Source organism: Dipodomys merriami, unplaced genomic scaffold (assembly GCF_024711535.1).
Source record: "Dipodomys merriami isolate MVZ:Mamm:240054 unplaced genomic scaffold, mDipMer1.0.p SCAF_2, whole genome shotgun sequence".
Lineage (NCBI taxonomy): Eukaryota > Metazoa > Chordata > Mammalia > Rodentia > Heteromyidae > Dipodomys > Dipodomys merriami.
Genome location: NW_027203381.1, coordinates 67,973,197 through 67,994,114, shown reverse-complemented (window position 1 = coordinate 67,994,114; position 20,918 = coordinate 67,973,197). Strand labels below are relative to the sequence as shown.

Here is a 20,918-nt window from a genome sequence, read left to right as displayed (position 1 = left end):
AGATGGGTTGGAAAATAAAGAGGACTCTGTGTACCTCAGTAATTACTGAACATCACTTTGTTTTAGCTTTGTGGTAGTGGTGGTGGAATAATAGAAGAGAATTCTGATAATAAAAGTAGTAAAATGAAATCACAAACTTGCAAGTAAATCTTTACCAGGAAGTAGTTATTGGGAAGAAACAAATATGACTGAAGACTGCTTTTGCTAGGTTGTGTTTTGAAGTGCTATTTGAGTAATATACTGTTTCTTGTTGTTTGCGTGAGTATATTCTTACCTTCTTTGTCTCTCTTAGGGCTCTTTGGTGACATGCGAGTTTCTCCTACAGAATGGTGCTAATGTAAACCAAAGAGATGTCCAAGGACGAGGACCACTGCACCACGCAACTGTCTTAGGACATACAGGGTAACTTTATTGCTTACACATTTATGTAGGTTTTATTTTTAAAAACACTTTAAAATAAAAATTTGCATTTTCTTAGGTTGAGGTCATTAGGTAGTTTGTAAGGAGATGCATTCCTATGACTTATATTTTATGATGGAATTTTAAATGAAAAAAATTTTATTCAGATAAAAACTACACTTTCTTTCCAGATATGAAATATCTTGTCATTAAATAGATCCGTTTTTGTATTTTGCCTATTTCTGACATTGTAGTCATTTGGAGAGCTTGAGTGTATGTATTTATGCATGTAGTATGCATACACTATCTATACACAGTCTTTTTTAGGAGAATCTTTTAACTGGAAATCTTAGTTTTTTTCTTGTAGCAGCTAGTTAAATTATATAAACTACTTTCTTTGGGAAATTGACATTTTAGCTTCTGGAGCAATATTATTACTCAATAATGTCATAAAACTAGACTTTTCTGTTAGAAAGTGTAAATGAAGTAAAACTGTTGACTTTGTACAAAATGTTTGTCATAGGTGATTATTTACTTATTTGGGCAGTTACTAGGGCTTTAACTCAGTGCTAACTGCTTTCTAGGCTAGTACCCTGCCACTTAAGTCACATTGCCATCTCTTTTTTCCTTAGTTTTTCAGAAAAGATCTTACTACTTTTGCCCAGGTCAGCCTCAGACCATGATTCTCCTATCAGTGCTTTTCTGAGTAACTTGGATTAGCGAAGTGCACTATCATTAATAGTATCTTTTATTAGAGCTCGTTTTCCTTTAGTAGCAAAAAGATTCAATTCAATAATGTCCTCATATAAAGTTTTCATACATAAAATACTATTTAATTGACTTTTAAATATTTTCTTCTTAGATTATCATAATTCTTCCCATTTTATTTTATATAATCTGTTCATCTGTTTTCATCTATTTTAATTAATTATTTATTTGTTTGTTTATTTATTATTTAGCTGCTCATGGGGCTTGAACTCTGGGCCTGGGCGCTGTCCCTCAGCTCTTCATCTCAAGGCTAGTGCTCTACCACTTGAGCCACAGCACCACTTCCGGTTTTCTGAGTGGTTTATTGGAGATAAGAGTCTCACGGTCTTTCCTGGGTCTTTCCTGCCCGGGCTGCCTTTGAACCGTGATTCTCAGATCTCAGCCTCCTGAGTAGCTAGGATTACAGGCATGAGCCACTGGCGCCTGGCTATTTTTATTTTTGTCACTTCAAATTATGAGTATTTGTGGAATATAACAAAATATTCCTATTCTTTAACTCTTGTATTTTAATTAATATGGTATTTACATTGCCTTGGGTTTTTTTTTTCACTCCAAAATAATAGGCTTGAGTGATTTTTCTTTTGTTTAAATGTCTCAATATCTGTGTACATCTTTTAATGATGCTCATTATAATTTATATTCCTTCTTACTTTTTATAGCATTAGATTATGCTAGGTAAATATGAATGAAGCTACCTTGAAACTTGTAAAATATTGATTGTTGAATTTTTAATACTTGAGTCAATGTTCATTAATTATTTGTAAAATGAATCAAGAATTTTTAGTGAAAATATTAATTCTGTAACTAGGTAGAACTTTTTATTTATTGGCCATATCTAAAAATCTTGTTTCCTTAAATAGGCAAGTATGTTTATTCCTAAAGCGAGGTGCCAATCAACATGCCACGGATGAGGAAGGGAAAGACCCTTTGAGCATAGCTGTGGAAGCAGCTAATGCTGATATTGTAACCTTGTAAGTATTTCCTTTTTATTTGATGATTCCCATACAGCGTATTTCTTGTACAGAGTACTCATTACAGCTTCATGCTTATGTGTGAACTTTGACTAGTTAATTTACTGTGTGTCTTGTGCTTTTCTAAGTACATCAAATGTAGTAAAGCACTTTGAAATACATGACTTGATTTGGTTCTCCCAACAAACCCTATGAAGAAAGTAAAGGTATTTTTTGTGTGTGCTGGTTCTGGGACTTGAACTCAGAACCTGGGTGCTTTTGTGCTCAAAGCTAGTGCTTGAGCAATATTTTTGGTAGTTTTGGAGATAAAAGTCTCATGGACTTTGCTGCCTAAATTGGCTTTGAAACTGTAATCCTCAGATCTCACTCAACCTCCTGAGTAATTAGGATTATAGGTATGAACCACCAGCACCCAGCTAAGAAGGTATCATTTTATTATCTTTATCTTATAGATAATTTGAACAATCAGTGTTTGAGAAATCAATAAGTGTTATAGCTAGGGCTTGAAATCAAGACTTCTGATTGTAAGTGTGCTTAGCCACTTCTATCATACCACCTAGCTAGTGAAAACAATAATCATTGCCTTTGTGAAGCTGTTTATTTACCTGTTAGTGTAGTACTGGGGCTAGGTTTGCAAGTGGTAGAGTAACAGGTAGTTATTTGACTACCTGGAGGATTAGTGTATTATGAATTGAAGGACAGGGACATTGATGCTACTAACTTGTGAAGTTATATTGCCTTTGGACAATGATAGGAATCTGTGCTTTAAAAAAATATTTTTTACTGTAAAGGTACTGTACAGAGGGGTTACAGTTACATGAGTATTGAGCATTGTTACCTCCTCCTTTGTTTTTCCCCTACCATCCTTTCCCTCCCCAACTCATCTCCACCCTCCCCCCAAGTTGTAAAGTTCGTTTTCAACATAGTATCTTGTACATCTCATCATTACAATGGGTCAGTCTGTATCCTTGTTTCAGCATTTTGTTATTTCCCTTCACCTCTCCAAATTAAAAAAATGTATATATAAGATGCAAGGCACTGGAATCAAATACAGTGAAAACAGGGGTTATACCATGGGGGATGAACAAACAACCAAACAAAAATCACATAGTACATTATAAGTACATTAAAAACAACAGCAACAAAGATAAAACTTCTTGTGTCCCTATATTGGTGTTTATTTTGCTTAGCATCATTTTTTTTTGGAGGGGGGGTCAGTCATGGGGCCTGAACTCTGGGCCTGGGCACTGTCCCTGAGCTCCTCAGCTCAAGGCTTGCACTCTACCACTTGAGCCACAGTGTTACTTCTGGCTTTTTCTGCTTATGTGGTGCTGAGAAATCAAACCCATGGGCTCGTGCATGCAAGGCAAGCACTCTACCACTGAGCCATCTTCTCAGCCCTAGCATCATCTATATGCTTTTGACCTTTTCTGCTTGTCCTACACATATACTAGTTATTGCAAATAAGGGAAACCATGGGACCTGTTTCTTTAGGACGGGCTTACTTAATATAGTTTTTTCCAAGTTTTTCTATTTCCTAACAAATGAAACAGTGTCATTTTTTCTGATGGAGGTATAAAATTCCATTATATATATTACACACACACACACACACACACACACACACACACACACACACACACACACACACACACACACACACACACACACACACACACACACACACACACACACACACACACACACACACACACACACACACACACACACACTTTCTTGATCCATTCATCTACTGAGGTGCATCTGGGTTGGTTCCATAACTTAGCTATAGGGACTAATGCTGCAATAAACATAGTTGTGCTGGTAGCTTTAGTATGGCCATGTTGTGATCATTTGAGTAAATGCTCAAATTGAGATTGCTGGGTCATAGGGGAGCTGTATGTATAGTCTTTTGAGAAACCTCCATACTGCTTTCCAGAGTGGTTGAACAAACTTACACTTCCACTAAAAGTGTAATAGTGTCCCCTTTTGGCCACATCCCCTCCAACATCTGTTGTTACTAGATTTCTTGATTATAGACATTCTAACAGAGGTGAGGTGGAATCTCAGTGTTGTTTTGATTTGCATTTCTTTTATGGCCAGAGTTGTTGAGTATTTCTTCATGTGTTTATCGGCCATTATTTCATCTTCAGAGAAGTCTCCCTTTAAGTCTTTTGGGGGGGGGGCTGAACTCTGGGCCTGGGCACTGTCCCTTAGCTTCTTCAGCTCAAATTGAGCGCTCTACCACTTGAGCCACAGTGCCACTCTTCTGGGTTTTTCTGCTTACGTGGTGCTGAGGAATTGAACCCAGGGCTTCATGCATGCAAGGCAAGCACTCTACCACTGAACCACCTTCCCAGCCCCTCTCTTTAAGTCTTTAGCCCACTTATTAATTGGGCAGTTGTTTCTTTGAGGATTTGTTGTTGGGGGATTTAATTTTTTGAGTTCTAAGTATATTTTAGATATGAGAACCTTGTCCACTGTATGGCTAGTGAAGATCTTCTCCCAATCTGTAGGCTTTCTATTAATCTTGCTAGCTATGTCCTTTGCCATGCAGAAGCTCTGCAGTTTCATGCAATCCCATTTGTCCAACCTTTCTTTGATTTCTTATTTTTCTAGGTCTTTATTAAGAAAATTTCGGCCTGTGCCAAGGAGACCTAGGGCTTCTCCTATTCCTTACTGTAATGTTTTCAGGGTGTCTGCTTTGACTCCAAAGTCTTTGATCCATTTGGAGTTGATTCTGGTTCAGAGTAATATATAAGGATCTAGGTTTAGCTAGTTTAGCTTAGTTTATTTTAGTTAGTTTAGTTTTTTTAAAGATAAGAATTTGAATATTTGAATAAGATTTTGGTGGTACTAGAGTTTGACCTCAGAGCTTTGTACTTGCTAGGCAGGCTCTCTACCACTTGTGCCATGCTTCCTACCCTTTTGGTCTGGTTATTTTTGAGACAAGGTCTCACTTTTTGCATTGGCTGGCCTAGATGACAGCCTTACACCACTACATCTAGCCTTTTCTGTTGAGATAGGATATCTTGAATTTTTTGTTCAGGCTTACCTGGAACTGAAACACTTTTACTTTGAATCTGCTGAGTAGCTAAGATTACTGGTCCAGAGGCCAGGCAGGCAGTTCAAAAAGAAGAGAGAACTTTTTCCCATTTCAAATGTTTTTAAAGTTAGTTGGTTGTTTTTTTTAAGGCAGAAGAAAACTTGTTTTCTTAATCCAGTGCTACATGTTTTCTCCAAGATCACTAACCTAAAACAGAACATATAACTAATAAAAATCTTGGTAACCCACGATCATTTATTATTAATGTATCAAAATAATTCCTAGTAACTACAAGCAAATATGCTGTTTATGTGTTGGTAATTATCTCACCTCACAGTGAGCTGGAGTGAAACAACAGGCTATCACTTGCATGCTATAGCAGCATTCATTGCAGTAATTGGCAGTTATCTTGATAGTTGCTGTAGGAGCTGCTGGAAGAATTGCAAGGGTCTGAAATACACTTGTTAGAAATCTTTTCTTACCTTTCTCATGAGACTTGTATGAAGGTAAGAAAGTTGTTTTGGTCAGCTCAGATCGCTAGATCTTGTAAGCTAAAAGCCAGTTTGTTTCAGTGAAAGAAAACTATATTAGTACATGTATTACCTCCTTATATAGTTTATTGGTTTATGAACATTTATATTCTGTAACTTCATCTAAAAGATCCTTTTGTCTGATTTTAGGTTACGATTAGCAAGAATGAACGAAGAAATGCGGGAATCAGAAGGACTTTATGGACAGCCAGGTCAATATTCCACTAATAACCATACTGAAATGCAGTATAAGAAATGCATTCAGGAATTTATCAGTTTACAATTGGAAGATTCATAGGTCTCTAGATAATGAATGTGATAATATTTTATAACCTACTTGTAAATTGTGAATTGTTAGCTATGTACTGTAAATCACACAATTCTTGGGTGGCTAATTCCGAGCCTTTAAAAACTCATAACTCTTCTATTACAGTACACGTTGACTTCTATATTTAACTCTGGCTGCTGAGTCCCTGTCTGCTGTACAGATGTCTTCCATATACATTCCAGTGAAGTGAATGGAATGATAGAAGTGTTCTTTATATACTTACAGCAGCAAAATAATTGTTTCCTTTTTGAAATTCTTTTTATCTTTCCAGTGAATATAACACCATTGTTTTCTTTTTGTTATTCAGGGAATTTCTATAAATTGTGTTCAGGGAAAAAAAGTCACCTTGTATTTGGCATATAAAAAGTCAGTATGGAAAAGAGTAAGAAAAACTTTATTGATGTTTGTATTCCAGTTTAGCAATGAGTTGAAGATTTAAACTAAAAATCTACCAGAAAGTTTAGAACTCCACAGTGGAAATAGAATTAGTTTAAAAGACTAAAGAAAAAGTTCTTGTTTTAATCTTTGCTCCAAGCAATTGTAAAATATTTGTTGGATAAGTAAAAGTATTTAGAGCAGTATTTTGTGAACCTGATGTAAAGTAGACTTAGTAGAGAAATCTCAACTCATGATCACCTCAAGTTTCATTTTGAGTAATTTTCACCTGTGTCAAGATGTCAAGGATAGAAAGAAATGTTACTGATTACCTTCTTCTCTTTGAACTCATACTGATTAGATATTCTTCACAAAGAAGAGAATAATTGTTGGACCTCTAGTTCCATGAATTTAAGAATATGAATTACTAAGATACCTGTTTTAAATTCATATACATATTAGAAAAAAATTTAAGAATTCATGACTAATACCTAAGGCATGTTAAATTTCCATTGAGTACATTTGATTTGTTTTAAGTTACTTGTAAAATGATTTTTAATCTGGCCTGGCAATATCATCTCTTCCTCCCGTTAAATGTTTTGAAATTTCTGTGCTTTATACTATCGTCAGACATTTAATTTAACTAGATTAATATATAACTAATACCCATGTGAGACTATTCTTTCCTCAGAAAGCTGTATTTACTACTTATTGGCCTAATTTAATAGGAAACAAGTATGGACTTAGAGACTAGAGGCACTTCAGCTAGATACTTGTAATCTAGAATGTCCCACTTGAATCCTATGGATCATATGTACTATTGACTTATGATATTCTAAGAACTAAGAGTGCTGATTACAGGTGAAGCTCTGGTGTTAATTCTGGACTTTGCCCATTTGTTTCAAACTTGAATGTTAGAGTTTAAATAAGTTATAATTTTGTAATAGATATACTTCAGTGATAGTATTACTAGGCCATTTTTTTAGGCCTTTGTGTTTAAGCACTTTAAATAAAACTGATCAAAGACATTTGTGAGGTAAGAGTCAACTTCAAGATTTTAAGTTAAATAGTATTTTTTCCCTAAAATCTTAATATGTTTAGTTAGCTGGTCTTTCCTTAAGGTATTTGCTGATGGAAGTTCACCCAGCTGATTAGTCATAGGTCCCTGATCAACTCTTCTCTGGAATTGGAAGCTTGACAGGACAGAACCTCTGTGTTCCTGCTGCTCATAGCTCAGCCCAAATTGATTGGGCTGCTTCTTCTAGCATATAGGAGCACTCCAGTGTTTTTTTCATTGTTGAGTATGTCTTAAGTTTATATGTAACTCTATGAACTTCCATTAATCAATACTAAACCATTTTATTGAAAATTTGAAAAAAAGGTACCAATTTTAAAAAATCTTTCTACTAGTAAAAAGTTTTTAATTTAGAAGTTAAAAAATTTTAATCAGTATTCTGCATCAGGATAGAAAGCGATTTCTTTACATATTTGGAGATCATCTTGAAAATGCTAGATTTTTGACTCACTTCAGGGCCTACTAATAAGGCAGAAAATCTTTAATGTTATACAGGTGACATGATGAAATGGCACAGCATTTGCCCTCTGCTTACTTTCTTTTCCTTCATAGTCTTTGGAGAGCAGATATGTTTGATCTGACAGCAGATCTTTTATTTTTCCCTCTGCTTATCTGTTCATTTTTCTTTTCTCAGACATTGGCTGATTGTTTTATTGACATCGCTCCTTCTTAGAAAAATTGTCCTTAATTGTGTAAGAATTTTCAATCTTTTGATTATGAAGAGCTCTGTCATTTAAAAGACTGCTATAATTGCTTGGCAATCATGAACTTATTTCTAGGAAACTCAATTTCTGAACTTCTATCTACAACCCTAAGGACCTGGTACTCCTCAATTTTTGCAAGACAATTTTAAGAGCACACAATTTCTGAAGGAAGGACATGTTCCTTTTTAGCAGTTCCCAGGATTCTCAGAAGCCTGAGGGAGTAAGGGAAGTAGCACACCCTGCTCTCCACTGTTGGAAGTCAGTTTGGTGGCTCCTAGTTTCTCCTAGTCTCTTCTTAATGGTTGGCAAGTTCTCAGCCAGTAGAGAATCACTGGCTTAGAAACTACTTCTGAATATGTGAGTATGTAGCTGATCTAGGTAGCTACAGGAAGAAACTGTTACGAACCAAGAGCTAGCAGCATAGTACATATGATCACCTGGGGGTAAGAGACACATGTTGCTGTTCTTTGACCAAGTTACTTTCAAGATTAAACTCAGTAAACACTTGAATCACCCTAATTACTGTTGTGATAGATATTCTAAATACCAAAAATTAGGAATGAATTTACATCATCAGTGGAAACAACATAACTTTATTATTATTATTATTATTATTTCTATTGGCAGTACTGGAGTTTAAACTCAGGGCTTTGCACTTGCTAGGCAGGTGCTCTACCACTTGAGCCACTCCCCTAGCTCCTTTTTCCTTTTTTTTATTTTTCCAATTAGATCTTACATTTTTGCCTGGGGCTGGCCTCAAACTATGATCCTTTTACCTATATTTCCCTCATAACTGAGATTATAGGTATGTACCACCATGCCTGGCTTGTTGGTTAAGATGGGGATCTTCCTACTCTTTGCCTGGGCTGACCTCAAACTCCCAATCTTAGCCTCCTAAGTAGCTGGGATTACAGGTGTGTACCACCACACCTTCAGTCTACATTTTTAAAAACTCAGAAATGACCAGGTATAAAGAAAAGCTAACTCTTCTGAAGGGAAAAAAATGTGGTTCGGTGATTTAAAGAATATGCTTAACATTACAAATATTGAATGATTAGTTGTTTTCGTTTGTAATAGACTGTGCAATGTACTTCTGGAAATATTCCAGGACCATATATTCTGGGTTTTGTTTATGTGTTCTAGTATAGACAAATTGTATTTGCCTTGGGAAATATTCCAAGTGATTAAAATTCTACTTAAATTTTGAGTAATCACGTTGAACTTCAATTTGTGTGAGTTGTAGTAATTATCTTGGTCCTTATTGTTTTATTTTATAGCATTTGCTTTTTGCAAAATATTTTGAGGTTTAAGAAAGGTAGCATATTAACAATGCATTAATTAATGTTTTGTTAGAAACTGAATGTTAACAAAAAGTTTTGTGTATGAAGATGAAAACATCTTTCTTGGTGTATCCTTTTAAAACATACCCAGTTAGTGAAGCCAGTGATTATTACAGCACCAACACTTTCCTTTAAGGAGCATTTAATTCAGTGAGTAAAAGGTCTTAAAATTTGTTTTGCATGGTACAATGGACCTACTAAAATGTATTTGTGGAATAGATAATAGATGATTTAAAAAAAAACGTTGAAAACCATAAAAACTCACAGCTTGTTCTACAAAATATGCATTGCTGATTGTAGAAGCCATATATTGCCATTGTACTGGTGTTACACTTGAGAATGCTCATCTGGTGCTATCTGTGAACTACTTGGCATTAATGTCTGCTAGAACCTTTTTCCTGTTTCTTCTGAATGTATAATGTGTGCCTTTTAAGTTATTTTTCGTGTTGATTGGTAAAATTAGTGTGGTATTTTTGTATTATAATCTGCACTTTAAACTTTCCTGGAAAGTAAAATTCTACACTATCTAGTTTAAATAGTATTTAAAAATATTTCTAATGTTTACAATAAATATTTTACATACTTTAATTCAACATCTAAAAATAAGAAAAATTTAAAAATATTTTGTATGGTTTGTTAATTGCTATTTAGTGTTGATTTTTTTCTCATTTTGTTTTTTGTCTTTTAGAATATCTAAAAATGCTTATAGTTTGTAGCTTGTCTTAGTGTAGAAGTACACTTAAGTTCTGAGCGTGGGCTGGGATGTAGCTCAGTGGCAAAGTGCTTGCCTAGCAAGTGCAACGTCCTGGGTTCAATCCCCAGTAGCAAAAAAGAAAAGACCAAAAAAAAAAAAAAAGTTCTGAGCGTAACTGGGTTGTTGTAATTGGGTTGTACCAGTTGTTCCAGTAGGTCAGCCTTTAGTTTCATTTCCTACCTTAGCTCTAGCTCTTATTCTCTTAATGTTCTTTTCTTTTTTTTAACTAATTGTTTCAGGTCATGATTAAATTTCCAGGGCTACATGAAAACTGTGTAGGGGTTTAAAAAATTGCTTTTTATGTCAACTAAGTGGTAAAAGGACTAAGTATTAAGCATATTAAATTTTTTTATTAAAAATTCTTGGGTTGTGCTGGTAGGCCTTTTTACTAGATTTCTATCCCTTTCCGCAACAGTTTTCTAATTCTAGCTTTTGGTATAGCATGGATTGCCTCAGCAATCTTACTTTTTAAACATAACACAACTTAGTGCACTGACAGCAACTGTAGCATAAGTTTGTTATTAGATGGATGCAAGATATCTAATGGGAAATAATTTTAACAACCATGTTGTAACCATAATCATTTAAATCAGTGTTTTATGCCCCAAATCCTGAAAACCACATTATGCCAGTGTCTATATAAAGCTAATGTTTAGCAGAAAGCATTTGTGATGAATTATTCATCTTGAAATTAAGATTCCTTTGTTTGAGGGATTAATTGGTATGTGTATATATAGTTTCTCATAATATGATTAACTGTATTCAGTTTGCTATGGTTCTGCTGCATCTGTATAAGAATATTTACCTGTGTCCATATGTTTATTTCTCTTAACAGATATCTTTATTGTTCCCATTTTTTCATAGCACTATTGCTTATATGACCCTACAGTACACAGCAAGCTATAACAGTGTTAAACTTTGGTTTAGTAGTTTTCTAGGCTTTGTTATTTTATAAGCTTAGTAAATAGTGGTTTAGGTATATTCATCCTAAGCACTAAAGTTTAAGTAAGGAATTACTTAATTCAAATTTCTTATAATTAAATATAGTATTATAGTAGAAGGCTCTTTCCACCTGCTTATATTTTGCCTTGTTAATAACTTGCATCCATCAGAAACATTAGTGTTTAGTTTTGGTCATTTGTTTGGGCCTTTATCAAAAAATATTTATTTATAAAGAATGTCTTGCTTACTTTATTAGAATGACTTTTATTTCTCATATGTTAATAAATGTATTTCTTTGCATTGCTTTGAACACTTTCATCTCTGCTCTTTTCTAACTTTGAACTTTCCTCTGTGGCTGCATCTGAGATGCTTTTTTTCAGGTATAGTTTTTCTTTTCATTATATATTCTTCTTGGATTTGTATCTAGTTGGGAATTCTTTTCTTCCAAAAATGCTCATGTGAACAGACATTTTAATATAATGATTTATAAAGAATGAATACTGTTTTTATTAATGTTCTAATTGTATATATTTTAAAACTATCCTGTTATTTCGTGCAGGTGATGAAACTTACCAGGACATTTTTCGTGACTTTTCACAAATGGCATCCAATAATCCAGAGAAGCTAAATCGTTTTCAGCAAGATTCACAGAAATTCTGAAATTTTTCAGGGGAAAATTTGAAATTTGATGAATTCCTAATGTATACAGCCTAAAACTCATAATTTTTTTTTACTGCTTTAAATCTGCTTATATAATTTTGGTAGATACTGAATTTTTTGGAAAAGGTACACATTTGTGGATACTTTGAAAAATTAAAACATACACCTCATAGTTGGAAGAGGGAACTACTTTACAACCTCTTTTATTTCATTTTTATTTTTTTAAAGCCTGTTTTATAGATAAAATTTGGATCTAGGTTTAGGCCATTTCTATACTACAATATGCTAAGAGGTTCTTCGCCGATGGGTGATAGCCTTGATGTTTCTTCCTGTACACTGTGCCCAGGATCATTCAGTCAAGCCTGTCTTCGTCACGTGTGAGCCCGTTATCCTTCTGCGTCAGGAAAACATCTTTTCCTTAGCTTCCCTGATGGTTTTTGTTGTTTTAGAAATTGGTGTATTGGTAGCCCAGCTACTATCCACACAATGTGTTACTGAATTAGAAATATTCTTTGACCCATTGCTCAGAAATGACATTGTATTCCTTAGGCAATTTAGTTGTTATCTATCTATCTATCTATCTATCTATCTATCTATCTATCTATCTATCTATCTATCTCTATCTATCTATCTATCTATCTATCTATCTATCTATCTATCTGTCTGTCTGTCTGTCTGTCTGTCTGTCTGTCTGTCTGTCTGTCTATCTTATGTATATCTAATCTAACATACATTTATATACATGCATGCACGCGTGTATACACACATATACATATATCATGGCTGTACAATTAGACCAAGTTCAGTCTTTTAATTTTCTGCATGTTTATGAAGCAAAGAACTCTTAGTTTTTGTTAGTTTTTTTCCCCTTGTTCTGGGGCTTGAACTCAGGGCCTGGCCGCTGTCCCTGATCTTTGTAGCTCAAGGCTAGCACTTTACCACTTGATGTACAGCTCCACTTCCAACTTTTTTTTGGTGTCTAATTGGAGACAAGTCACAAGGACTTTTCTGCCCAGGCTGTCTTCAAACCTTGGACCAGATCTCAGCTTCCTGAGTCACTATGATTATAGCTGTGAGACACCAGTGCTCAGCTTTTTGTTTTTTAATCACCAAAACATCTTCATTCAGAAGTTGTAGTTCTTCATTGTTGGGGGCTGATTTCCTAAAACCTTTATGGATTAATATCAATGTAATAAAACTGTTTCAAAGGTTTCTTGCATGTTGCAACTTATGCTGTCATCAAAATTATACTTGAAATTTGTCTTTGTAAGAAACATTTTTTGCTGTTGATTCTGGTGAAAGAAAAGTCTCTCTTTTTTTTTTTTTTTTGGGTCCAGTCGTGGGGCCTGAACTCTGGGCCTGGGCGCTGTCCCTCAGCTCTTCAGCTCAAGGCTAGCGCTCTACCACTTGAGCCACAGTGCCACTTCCGGCTTTTTTCTTTTTTGCTTATGTGGTGCTGAGGAATTGAACCCAGGGCCTCAGGCATGCAAGGCAAGCGCTCTACCACTGAGCCACCTTCCCAGCCCAAGAAAAATCTCTTTATACAGAAGAAAAAATAGCTCTTTTTTTGGTTTATACTATGTAAAAGCTCTTTTTTTTTTTTTTGGTTTATACTAAAATGTAAAGCAGTAAATTCCTTAATTTTTTTCTATATCTTATATTCTATTCACAGTTTTATCACCTGTATAACTTTAGAATTTGGTTACATGATCCATAGACTCTCAAATTCCAAAATATGAATATACTTATTTTTCATGTACATGCTGTAAGTCGGTCTGATTCCATCTTTGACTGACAATGCCTCATTGAGAGAGTAGAATAAATTAAATAGTTTCCTAATTTTGACAACAGTTCTTTTAGGAATTATGTGCAAGTAATATTATTGCTACCCAGTTTCTAGATTAAAGGTTTTTAAACTTGCAAAAAATAAATTATATTTAGTCAGATAGTAAATTTTATAATATTCCCTTTCTCCCCATAAGTAGTCTTTGATTAAACATCAAATCAGAATCTAAACAGGAAGTATATGGAAATAAATTCACATCACAGAAAATCTACCATAATTTAGCATAATTGTAAGCATTGTAATGCTTGTTTAATAATAGTCACTACATATTAGATAATGATGAAAATGCATTTTGAATTGTCTCTGAGGAAATACTAGTTTTCAGAGCATTGTTTTTAACTACAACACAAGAAACATTAAATCTTTCCAATTCCATGTTGGAATCACAGATCACATGGACTCATAGGCACTGTGTCTAAAGGGGAAAGTCTGATTTGTAACATTTTTATTAGCGTGTACTCTGAAATTAATTGTCCTAAGACCATAAAGAAGAGAGATAGGTTAAACAAACAAAGAAAGGAAGACAGGGAAGAGAAAGCCTCACTTTTCCCCTGTCGTGTCTATTCTAGTTTTAACCATAGACTTCACTTCTGAAGCTCCTGACCTTTGATCATGTGGAGGTTCTTTCCCCTAGTATTGGCATTAGTGCTGGCGATAAACTTTGGGGTCTCAGGTGAGACCTGAGGGAATTCCTGCTTACACAATTATCTCCAGTGGCACTAGTCATGTGTTGTCAAAATGGTGTTTACTTATTAAGTAATGTCTTCTTCATTGCTAGAGATGTAGTTAAATTGATTTTTGAATACCCTCAGAGAGAACTACATCTTTAATAGTGCAAGGAGACAGGTAACAAAAATACATTCTGGGACTTGATTACTTAAATGTGCTAAATTTGACCGAAAAGATATAGAAGTAAACAGCAAGATTTTAGTAGTTACAAGGTAGGCTGATTCTTAAGTAAAATTTGCTGTGTTAACTAATAGCTTTTATACAGTAACAAATACGAGTTTTCTTTTGCTGTGAAGCGTATCTGGAAAATTATGTACAAACAATGCTAATCATTCTCTAGGGCCTCTTTAGTCTGAGTGATTGCTCTTTCTTTTCTGTTCATTACCAATCTACTGATAAAGAATTTCTGGTTCTTTATGTAGTTCTGTTAGCTCATAGTCGTTAGCTCCCTAAAAATTGTATTAATATAAAAATATCATAGCATTATGAAGAGTTCATGAATTTCAGTTTAATTTCATAGCCAGACTAAAGGTAATTGAGTAGTTATTTGCAATGTTTCATTGCAACATTACATGTTTAATATTCTTGAAGTGAATTATTTCTACAGTCCTTAGAAATCCAGAAATTTCCAGGGATTTACTATATTACAGTGTGCCTGACTTACACTGGTCTTCACTGTTTTAGTGAAATTCATTGTTTTTCTTTCCCAAACATATAGATTTACTTTATAGTGTGTACTTGAGTTCTTCATAAATGCATTTTGAAAAAAAATTAGACTTTCACAATTTGAATGGGTTATGTTTGGAGTAGTAATGTTAGTGGTATTTTAAAATACAATTTTATGAATTTAATTATGTTCATAATAAACCAAATTGAGTTTAAGACGAAATTTGCTACATTTTGAATAATCAGACATTCCCAGATCATTCTTACATTGTCATATTTACTCTTTTGTATGATTGTACTTTTGCCTATGGACATGAGTTGGAAAGATGATATATTTTTATAGAATTATGTGTCCAGGATGACCTTAGAATTGCATTGTATAGTGGAAAGAGCACTGGACTACTAGTCCTCTCTCTTTTGAATTCAGGGCTCCACACAAATTAATGAGTAGATGAAACAAAGTGAAAGTATAAAAGCATTCTTTTGTGTATGTTTTGCTATTTGGTGGTATATTACCTTATATCCTGAATCTCACAGTAGGACTTCTGAGGTCTTCATTTATGAGTTTCCACGTGGTCTGCCATTTGATCTTGGCTTGCTTTTCATGTTTTATAGAGGTAGCCACTTGGTTTGCTGGCTGGTGGCAGAACTCAGTTCTGACTGACTGCAAATCACAGGCACTCTACTTGTACCATGAAATGATTTGAAAGCATTGTCCAGCAGCACCTTCCCTTGTGTTTGATTATAGAGACTCCAAATATTCTGGAGAACCTGGAGGACAAGGTTTGAGGGGACAGGTTGGGATTTGAAGGCATCAAAATGTAGGACATTTTACATTTTTGGAAAAACAAAACATTTTAAAGGTAATTTAAACCTCCCAATTGTTTGATGGTTTTAAAGGAAAACTAAAAGGAGCTTGGATTCTGTTTGGCTGAATCCTGACATCTGTAAAGACAGTTTTATGGACATCTTTTTCTGTTTACAAATAAAGCAGATTAAATACAATTTTGTCTGCATTAACCTTTTTACTGTCATATCTAGATTTCTCTTGTATTTTCTCATTCCTGTTTTGGGTATTAATTTTAAACAGGGAAAGCTTGCTAATTATAAACATCATTGGCATCATGTATTTTACACAGAGGCTAAAAGTTAACTTCTGGAAATAATGAACTCTTTTCTATATATGTTTACTTTCTATATATGTGTGCTTTGTGGTATTTCTGGATCATTCCAGTCAAAAACAGTATGTAATATTTCTTGCTACCTGAGAAAGTATCTTTTAAAGAATGTATAACCAACACTCCATTTACTTTCTATTAGTATGTAGAGAATTTGTATCTAATTCCTGAATGTAGTTTTACCATAGCTTGTCATTGTAAATGGAACAAAGTACATTATCTTTATAGTTATTCTAAAAATGTACATTATGTAAGAATTGTAAATACTATACTTGATTACTTTGTATGCTGAAAAAATTACTATAATAATTCAATAAAAATCTCACCTGGCATTGTTTTCTGCTGAGAAATTCTACTTAATTTTCAGTTACTTTCTAGGCATGTCTATTAATCTACCTTCATATTCTCCATCCACATGCAGCCATCTGGAAGGAGTTTGGCTTCCTGTCCACCAAAGGAAGCCCCATTACTAATGTCTCACTTATTCTTAAGCTCCTAGAATAAGCTTCCTTTCCCCAGTAGATAGCCATCATTCACTGCCAGACTGGACTAGATGCCATTACAGTGAGCAATTCAAAAGCAGACCAGAGGCAAAGCTAGCAGCCCAGAGACAACTTCTAGTTCCCTTCCAGTATTGCCTCCAGTTTAACCCTTATACCTCACAGGAGCTTGAGGAACTTACCCACCAGGAGCCTCCCAGGAACCACAGAGAAGGCCATCTCTAGGAGGATGATTCATTCTTCCTGAGGCAGCTTTCTTTCCCAGGTGCACCAGGTGCTGCCATCAGATACAAGCCTTTCTCCCACCTCATATATCTGTCCCTAATCTAGACAACACATTTATACCTCATCCTCTTCATAAACCAATGAAAACACATTTCTGTGTGCATTGGAATTGAAGGAATGGAGAACTAAAACCAGATCTTGATGCTTTTCTTTTCCTTTAAAAGCTGCTTGAGGTTGGGCTGGGAATGTGGCTTAGTGGTAGAGTGCTTGCCTTGCATGCATGAGGCCCTGGGTTCGATTCCTCAGCATCACATAAGCAGAAAAGGCCAGAAGTGGCACAATGGCTCAAGTGGTAGAGCGCTAGCCTAAGCTGAAGAGCTGAGGGACAGTGCTCAGGCCTAGAGTTCAGGCCCCATGATCAGCCTCCCCCCCCCCAAAAAAAAAGTTGCTTGAGATTTAGTTGCCCATGGCTTATGCCTACAATCCTAGCTCCTCAGGAGACTGAGATCTGAAAGTCTCACTTCCAGAGCCAACCCCAGCCAACAAATTGAAGAGACTTACCTCCAATTAACGCAAAAAGCCAGAAGTGGAGGTGTGGCTCAAATGGTAGACTTCAGTCTATTGTTCAGCCATAATTAGAAAATGCTGAGCAAGAGCTGGAGGCTCAGAGTTCCAAGTCCCAGTACAGGTGCACACACAAAGTTAAATGAAAGCAGGACTAGGGGCATGGTAGATTGCCTGCTTAGCCATGAATTCAGTTTCTGTTAAGGCAATAAAACAAGTGGCCACAAAGCAAAGCAAATCAGAAATTCTTTCTACCTGTGCTGTCCAAAAGCTACATGTCACTATTTAACTAAAATACACAAGAGTTTCTCAGGCATAGAGCCCCATTTTGAGAACCCAGTAGTCAATGAAATTCTAGGCACACCCTGGACTGTCGCCACAGGATATTCTATTACATGATGGAGAATTTGCCACTTTCTTAATATAGAAACCCTGTTAAGCCTTTAGGTATGTCTTATACATGGACACAACAGGACCATACTGCTTTGTCACCTACTTTCACTACCTATATGGATAATTAAATAATTATAAAAAATTTCAAACGTAGAGGACAGCTTCAATTCCATAGCCTCATTAAAAACATTGTTTTGTTTAAACTGCCTACTTTTTCTCCTCCTTGGGGTTTTCTCAAGTAAATCTCAGACTCTTCTTTAAAAAAAAAAAAAAAAAAGAATTTGGCCCGGCGCCAGTGGCTCACGCCTGTAATCCTAGCTACTCAGTAGGCTGAGATCTGAGGATCTCGGTTTAAAGCCAGCCCAGGCAGGAAAGACCATGAGACTCTATCTCCAATAAACCACCAGAAAACCAGAAGTGGCACTGTAGCTCAAGTGGTAGAGCGCTCGCCTTGAGCTGAAGAGCTGAGGGACAGCACCCAAGCCCAGAGTTTAAGCCCCACAACCGACCAAAAAAAAAAAAAAAAAGTGAAAAATGTTGTTTTGATGGGTGGTTATATATTTTTTTAATTTAATTTTATTTTATTTGTGAACATACTGTACAGAGGAGTTACAATTACATGAGCAGGATAATGCATACATTTCTTACCAAGCATTGCAGCCTCCTCCTTTGTTTACCCCTTCCCAGCCTCCCCCCTCCCCCCAATCCCAATCCTTCTCCTTCCCCCCCTTCCCCCCCACCCCGGGTGGTTATATTTTTAGGCTCATTCAACGTATCAGATATTGTTAGGTAATGGAGGTAAGTTTAGTTGAAAAAAAATAGATAATATCTCCTATTGGAGTTTTTCTATTTTGCAGAGGAGCAAGATAGGGCTTGAGAGTATGTGAATGGCCCTTAGGGAATGGTTGAAGATGGGTCCAAGTCCGGACACTAGATGGGAAGGTGTTTAGTGACTGTTTTTGTAGTCATATAAACCAAGATCTGAAGGTTTAATATGAAGCTTAATATTTATAAATATTCTAGAAAAGTTATGGTGGCTAAACTTTTCATATATGTTGGATATAAATGTTATATTGCATATTACCCCCCCCATTTACACACACAGACACATACACACACACACACACACACACACACACATACATACAGTGGGAGAGGTCCCTGATAGAGTTGGGAACATCAAATGACAACGTGGCAATTCTGTAGAGGAGTTTAGCCTTCCTCCTACTCCATGGTAGTTAGTATATGTTGAACTTGTTGTCAGGCCTGTTTCATAGGTCTGGTGTTGCATAGGTCTGGTGTTGTCAGAAGTGTTGCTTCATTTGAAAAGAATGAGAGTTGAAAAAAAAAGTGGTGGTCCTGGGAAAGGTGAGGTTCACCTACACTTTGAAAAATAGTGGACTGGCCTCCTAAACTGAAAGGTCCATTTGTGCACATTGGTTCATGCATTTCACATCTAACTTTCACACATCCAGACTACTTATTCAGGTTTAATTCAGAACTCTTGGTGTACCATTGATTCTTAGAAGACTGAAGTTAGTTGATTTTGTACTTAGCTGTCTGGCAGTGTCTGACTGGGGTCAAAAACGCCCACAGGTAGCTGTGTGACCTCAGCAAGTTATCTTGGTGTGATTCTGTTAAGAATTTGCAAAACTCCCTGGGACTTACTAGGCTCTTTTAATTTTATTTTAATTTTTGGTAGTACTGGAGTTTGAACTCAGGGCTTTTTATTTGGTAGGCAAGACCTCTGCCGTTTGAGCCACCTCCAGCCTTTTGCTCTGATTACTTTTTTTTTTTTTTTTTTTTCAGGTTGTAGGGCCTGAACTCTGGGCCTGGGCGCTGTTCCTCAGCTCTTCAACTTAAGGCTAGCACTCTACCACTTGAACCACAGTGCCACTTCCAGCTTTTTCTGCTTATGTGGTGCTGAGGAATAGAACCCAGTGGCTTGCAAGACAAGCACTCTAGCACTGAGCCACCTTCCCAGCCCCTGTTCTGATTACTTTTGAAATAGCACCTCATATTTTGCATAGGTTTCCTGAACCTCAATCTTCCTATTTATCTTCCTATGTAGGTCTTGGGAACTCCCCCCCTCCCCTAGCTTAGAACTGTGATCCTCCTTTGGATGGATCTCAACCACATGAGTAACTAACAAGGTTTGCAGGCATGAACCACCAAACCTGGGCTTTTTACCATGTTGAAGCCTGTTGAAAAAAAATTATATACATATTATATATGTGTGTGTGCTACCACAATCTTGAGTACTACAACTCAGGGTCTCTGAATGATCGCTACATTTGGGGTAGCAGGGTCTCACAGATTACCTCGGTTCTGTTGTAAAGGTGCCAAATATATGGGTTATGGGGAGATTTCCACTTCAAGTGTCATCATTTTAGTGTGAAATGAGCTTTCTAGTTTAAAATCCTTAGCCACAGCTATTCTCCCAGAGGTGAATGAGCAGGAAAGAGGACAATAAATCTTTCAAAAACAATTAGAAAAGACAGATAAAAGTTTTCCCTTGGGGCTGGGAATGTGGTAGCCTGCTTGCTTAGCATGCATGAGGCCCTGGGTTCGATTTGTCAGTGCCACAAAATAAATAAATAGAAAAAATAAATAGTATCTTTTGTAAGTCCCATGTCTTTTTTGTCTAGCCTATCTGTTTTGCTAACTGAAAGTCCTGAGTTGGGGGTATCTCCGTTCCTTCACGGATCAGCTTCACCGTCCAGCCTCTTGGACTGGGCCAGGGAGGAGCGAGCCCTTATTCACACAGATGTCGAGCTGGCCACCCTTCTCCGGGGCTGCAGGACCTCGCAAGGGCCTCGGGGTTCTCCTTTCCTCTGAATCTAGGACCCCGCGGCCGCCGGGCACGCGCTGGCCCTGCCTCCCGAGCACCCGCGCCCCTGATTGGCTTTCGGCAGCCTCGCTCCG

At 36.2% G+C, this 20,918-nt stretch overlaps 1 protein-coding gene across 4 annotated transcripts in view; it reads left to right on the top strand.

Moving 5' to 3' along the window:
* Positions 1-13,104, top strand: part of Acap2 (ArfGAP with coiled-coil, ankyrin repeat and PH domains 2) — a 116,429-nt gene extending 103,325 nt beyond the window's left edge. For all 4 annotated transcript variants that reach the window (XM_070029879.1, XM_070029877.1, XM_070029878.1 and 1 more), the window contains 4 exons: positions 293-402; positions 2,028-2,138; positions 5,865-5,926; positions 11,792-13,104. In XM_070029879.1, the coding sequence (XP_069885980.1) occupies positions 293-402; positions 2,028-2,138; positions 5,865-5,926; positions 11,792-11,892 (384 nt within the window). In that variant the 3' untranslated portion in view covers positions 11,893-13,104. The remainder of the gene's footprint in view (positions 1-292; positions 403-2,027; positions 2,139-5,864; positions 5,927-11,791) is intronic.
* The last annotated feature ends 7,814 nt before the right edge of the window (positions 13,105-20,918 follow it).